This window comes from Bison bison, unplaced genomic scaffold (assembly GCF_000754665.1).
Source record: "Bison bison bison isolate TAMUID 2011002044 unplaced genomic scaffold, Bison_UMD1.0 scf7180017864535, whole genome shotgun sequence".
In the NCBI taxonomy this organism is placed as follows: Eukaryota; Metazoa; Chordata; class Mammalia; order Artiodactyla; family Bovidae; genus Bison; species Bison bison.
The window spans coordinates 9,461,000-9,467,085 of record NW_011495084.1 but is presented as its reverse complement, the minus strand read 5'-3'; the positions used below and the strand labels follow the sequence as shown (position 1 = coordinate 9,467,085).

Genomic DNA, 6,086 nt, shown 5'->3' with positions numbered 1-6,086 from the left:
ATCTTGTCAATCACGGAACCACTTCAAGTAAGACTGTTCTGTGCCATTTACTGTGTGCGTTTAAAAACATTCCAGAAGTATCTCATGATAAAGGTTATCCTAACTGAGTTACACTGAAGTGTTCAGACTTCTGTGTAACATTAACTTTTTGGCAGGAAAATTGTTTTCAAACCATCTGGCTAAAGGCTTTTGCCCAGATAATCAGCTTTGCTAAGGCACCTGGATTCCATTCTTTGTAATCTATGCCACTGTACCACCATGTGACACCACTGATGGTGTAAAAGTTGTAATTGGGGCAGGTTTGTAAGTACTGTGCCAACACAGCTTTACTTTGTGCTTTTTATATTTTTAAATCTGATTACAGCTATATCACACAACTGATAACCTACTTATTCTAATGGTATTGCTGATTCTCCCTTACTGTTCTTTTTCCATATGTTGTTAACTGTTTAATATGTAATATTCTGAGTTGCTTTGCCATTATGATGCTATACTGGGAAATGTCAATTGTTCCATTTCCTGTTATTATTACTCCTGGATCTGTTTTTCAAAAGTAGCATAAAAAAACACAGTTTAAAGATGTAAATCTTAGTTATTTGTGTATTTCCCCTCGACTTAATAAGAAAACAAATTTTTGAACTTGAGAATTTATTCAAATAAACAATGTTATATTTAAGTCACATTGGGTATTTTTCAGGGAGTTTATGGTTTAGAAGATGCTGTTATTGAAATAAAGAATTGTAAAAACCAAATTAAAATAAGAGATCGAGAGATTGAAGTATTGACAAAGGAAATCAATAAGCTTGAGTTGAAGATCAATGATTTTCTTGATGAAAATGAGGCACTTAGAGAGCGCATGGGTAAGGCATCTTTTAAGATACGGAGTTTGCTCAACCCTAATTGTCAAGTCATTTTTTGTTGTTTATTTTTATTTTTAATAATTGGATACCCTTTTTTTCCAAATACTTTCTCCTATAAAAATATTTAAAATTAGTGAAAGTGGAACTGTTCCAATTGAAATGGGATTATGGATTTGATGGAATGGGGATGATAGTTGGCCAGATCTGGAGCATTACTATATTCAGTCCAAGATCTCCTCAATAATAATTGCTTGTTTAAAAAATGAAAGTCTACTTTCTTAATACCATATATTATACGTTACCTTTATTTTCAACAAAAGTACTTTGTTAGTTTGAAAAATGCTCTAAGTTCAGATGAATGTTGGAAACATTTAGAAATACTGTTTAATCCTTTTTAAGACTTTATTTGATAAATACTTGAATTTTATAGTTTAGATTAAGTTTTACTTAGGTTGAGTATTATAAGGTTACTACCGATTATAAGAAGTAGTTAGTAAATATAGCTTGAAAGTTTGTATATTGATATCAGTAAATAGTTCACTAGTGAATATTTCACTAGTTTGAATGTTATGACAGTCCAGTATAAATTGCTACTTGAAAATGAAAATAATGTTGTAAATAATGATTTAATTATACTTGGTAGATACCAATTAATGCTCTTCTAGGGTTAAAGTGATCCCCTGTAAAAACTATTCTCCAAAGGAAAAAGAAGTAAAAATTTTATACATACTATTGATTTGTAAAAGTTTCTAACTGGGACCCAGAGTCATGCAAGGACCTCAAGTTAGACTTAGTCTAATCAATTTGACCTATCAGATTATGGCCAACTTGAATCTGGATGTTCGTAAAGATGACTGAACTATATAGATAGTAGTCACAAGCATCAAACTTTCTGTATTTTAAAGGCCCCAAGTCTTGCTTCGTAATTATTGAGACAGTCTTGATATCTGGTTTTCACAGCATGGTGGCATCTTAGTAATAGGAAAATAGGAAAGAGGCACACTAGCACGTCAGTCTAGTCATGATGATATAATTGATGTTGATATTAATAATGACTGCTCTGTGCTAAGCACTGCTATAAATACTTTATTTGGGTTAATTTTATTATACCCCTGACAACAAGCCAAGAAGAAATACATATATACATACATGCTAAGTCGCTTACATACATACAGTATTATCCCTGCTGCTGCTGCTGCTGCTAAGTCACTTCAGTCATGTCTGACTCTGTGTGACCCCATAGACGGCAGCCCACCAGGCTCCCCCGTCCCTGGGATTCTCCAGGCAAGAACACTGGAGTGGGTTGCCATTTCCTCCTCCAATGCATGAAAGTGAAAAGTGAAAGTGAAGTCACTCAGTCGTGTCCTACTCTTCGAGACCTCGTGGACTGCAGCCTACCAGGCTCCTCCGTCCATGGGATTTTCCAGGCAAGAGTACTGGAGTCGGGTGCCATCGCCTTCTCCGATTATCCCTGCTGCTGCTAAGTCACTTCAGTTGTGTCCGACTCTGAGCGACCCCAGAGACGGCAGCCCCCGAGGCCCCCCTGTCCCTGGGATTCTCCAGGCAAGAACACTGGAGTGGGTTGCCATTTCCTTCTTCAGTGCATGAAAGTGAAAAGTGAACGTGAAGTTGGTCAGTTGTGTCTGACTCTTAGAGACCCCATGGACTGCAGCCCACCAAGCTCCTTCATCCATGGGATTTTCCAGGCAAAAGTGCTGGAGTGGGGTGCCATTGCCTTCTCCAAACCGATTATCCCTACAACTAGTTAATAATTAAAAGTAGGAATTGAACCCAACTGTTTTATTCCAAAGCTTCTATTCTTAATACATGATAGTACCACTATGATAGTCCAACATGGAGAAGACAGATCATAATATGTTTTTGTCAGGATTTCCATTAAAAATTGTGATAAAATTTTAGCTTATACAGTTCAAATACCTGAAGAACTCTTGCACAAAAAGTACCCCGTTCTTCAGTGATGCTGGCTAAATAGATTATAACCAGTTGCTTGATTATAATCAGTTGTTATATGAAGTTTTTTGTAGCTCATTTGAATATTAATAAGGTTTTAATCATATTGCTTTTTATTTTAGGCCTTGAACCAACAACAATGATTGATTTAACTGAATTTAGAAATACCAAAAGTTTAAAACAGCAGCAATACAGAGCTGAAAACCAGATTCTTTTGAAAGAGGCAAGTGTGGTAGTCAACTGGTTATTTTCGTGGTTGAAGCAAAGAGAAATACTAATAGTTTATACCTTGTAGATTGAAAGTCTAGAGGAAGAACGACTTGATCTGAAGAAAAAAATTCGTCAAATGGCTCAAGAAAAAGGAAAAAGAACTGTCACTTCAGGTATACTCTGTTATTCCAAACCTTTAAAGAATCATTGGAAAATGAATGGTGTGGATATAGAATTTTCTGTAAGTTGGAAATATTATTGCTATATTCCTGTGGTTTTACTACAAGTTTAATAAATGAAAATAATGGCCTGATGAAAGTGTACGAGTGTCATTGAGTTCAGTCCTAAATCTGAAACAGTTAAAAAGAATAATAAGTGAACAAAAAACAAACTTCAGAATCATGGACTTTAGAAAACTTTATAGTATAATCTTACTAATTTCTAGTCAATCACAGTATGTTCTGATTAGTAATGATAAAACTTAGTAATTTGTTAATATATATTATGTTAATATTTTCTCTTTCCTTAAAAGCTATGCACTGAAAGCTTTCTTTGTACATTATTTTTTGCTAAGTAAAAGTAATATTTTATTGAACAAAAATTAACATATTTTTTTGTTTTGATTTATCTTACATAATATAAAGAGAACAGTTGGATTAGTTCTTTAATAGCTATTGCTTTTTTGTAAGGAGACCATAGAGACAGAATTTTTTTTCTAACTTGGCCCCAGCTCACAAGTATCTGTGAATAATAAAGATTTTTTTTTTTTTTTAGCTTTATGCTCTCTATAGTATATCAAACATTTCTCGAAGGGCAAAACTTTGTAATTTATTCATATATTAAGCAATTTAGTAATCATTCATGATTCTTTATGGGTATATCTGTTAACTATATTGGCACTTACTAATATGTGAAAAAGAATGATAGAGAAGATAGAATTCGTATTGTTTCTCATTAATATCTTATTAAAAGTAGCCTAAAGTAGGCAGTTGTAGAGGAGGCTACATGTGGATCCAGGATCTTAGAAATAATTATTTTACCTTTTGTTTGATTTAAAACTTGATTTAGTTTTTAAGAATTAAAGTTTTGGGGGCTTACCAGTGGGTAAGAGTCCGTGCTTCCACTGCAAGCGGTGCAGGTTTGATCCCTGGTCTGGAAACTAAGATCCCATGTACTGTGAGGCATAGCCAAAAAAAATACCAAGAACATTAAAATATTGGAATAATAAGAGTTATTTTTATGTTTCTCATTTGTTAATTCTTTTATTTGTAGGATTAATTGCTGAGGACCTGAACCTAACTGAACACTTTTCTCAAGAGAATAGAATGGGAGAAAGAAAATCTGATTTCATGAGCCTCAAAAATATGAGTGAAGAACAGTCAAAGGTAAATAGTAAAGTATTACTATGGCAAAGTTAAAGAATATTATTATCAGGCTTTCATTTCTTCCCCTATTATCTCATTTTGGACATTGCTTCTTTTTATACTTGTTAAAAAGTCTCAGATAGATCCCAAGATTAATGAAACGTTGTTTACTCTGAATACAGATTAGGAGTTCAGATAAAGTAGAGCTGCTGCATAGGAGACCATCATTCAATATTCCACAGTCATGTCAGAATGAGCCAGAAGAGAATATGACCATGGGATCATTATCGAGAATGTTATCTGAAATTCACCAGCGTGTAGAAAGTGAAGTGAATCCTTTTGTCTCTTTAACTACACATTCTTCATCTGTACAAGTGAAAGATGATATTTCACCTCCAGAAACTATTACAATAAGGGAGATTTTTAAAGCACCCTGTCTACAATCTTTAAGAAATCTAGAATCATTAATCAGTACCTTTAGTAGAGAGAGTCATGAAGAAATAAACGAATATTTATGTTCTATTTCTGATGAGTCTATGAAGAAAGTGACAAGAAGCCATCAGGCACTTGAAAAGACTAATTTCACACAAAAAAGTGGTTCATCTTTACGAGCCTTATCAACAGCTTCAGATTTAATGCAGAAGTTATCACTTAGGCAAAAATCAGCAATATTTTGTCAACAAATTCATGACAATAGTGCTGGCATGGATAAATCACAAGTAGCAACATCAGAAGATGAACAGGTTCATACCCCAATCAACTTTGCTGATACCAATTTGAAAGAAGATATAGGAAAAAGTGAAGTTCCCATACAGACAGAAATCTGGAAAGGTAAACTTGAAGTTAATGTTCCAGACTCTGTGCCAATTACTGCACAATCAAAATTACCTCAGATAGATCCACTTGAAAATCTTATAGAACAGCTACGGACAGAACTAGTATTTCTTAGATCTCAGGTGAGCTATCCTCCAAATAACATTCCTAGGACTTTTTTTTTAATTCATTTTTATGACTTTCTAACGAAATTCTGTAAGTAGCAGTTGTAATAATTTTCTGTTTGCACATTAACACTAATTTATACACATTCTGTCTTTTAAAAATCTAAAAATGAAGTACGTTTGAGATGAACTCATTAACTTGCCTAATTTATAACATGTTTCTTTAGAATGAAGTCATAGCACAGGATTTATTGATCAAAGAAGCACAGAATAGAAATGCAGAAATAGAGCTTGCACGTCATAGAAGCCAGGCAGAACAGGTAGTGTAAAGGCAGATCATTAAAAGAGACGATTGTGGTGCTAAAGACAAAAACCTTCAGTATCTGTTTCCCTTTTGCCATGGTGTTTCAGGGAGGGAGAATGTGGGAGGGGTGATCATTACGTGTTTCACCTTTTAAATTTTATTTTTATGACTGTTGCTATGTTTCTGTAGCTTGTTTTAGGTATTTTAAACCTCAGTTGATCAAACTTTTCTTTAAACTTCAAAACTATAAATATTGTAATATTTTTTTAAAAAAACAATTTTCTCTTTGTTTTGTTTAGAATGAATTTCTTTCAAGAGAACTAATTGAAAAGGAAAGAGATTTAGAAAGAAGTAGAACAGTAATAGCGAAATTTCAAAATAAATGTAAGTCACTGTTATCTCTTATTTTTCTTTACTTACTTAACCTGTACTGAAAATT

At 33.6% G+C, this 6,086-nt stretch overlaps 1 protein-coding gene across 6 annotated transcripts in view; it reads left to right on the top strand.

Annotated features, from left to right (window-relative positions):
* The window catches only part of CEP290 (centrosomal protein 290kDa), a 96,551-nt gene that overhangs the window by 23,255 nt on the left and 67,210 nt on the right, over nt 1-6,086 (top strand). For all 6 annotated transcript variants that reach the window (XM_010832050.1, XM_010832047.1, XM_010832048.1 and 3 more), the window contains 5 exons: nt 698-860; nt 2,954-3,054; nt 3,127-3,214; nt 4,314-4,426; nt 5,947-6,031. In XM_010832050.1, the coding sequence (XP_010830352.1) occupies nt 698-860; nt 2,954-3,054; nt 3,127-3,214; nt 4,314-4,426; nt 5,947-6,031 (550 nt within the window). The remainder of the gene's footprint in view (nt 1-697; nt 861-2,953; nt 3,055-3,126; nt 3,215-4,313; nt 4,427-5,946; nt 6,032-6,086) is intronic.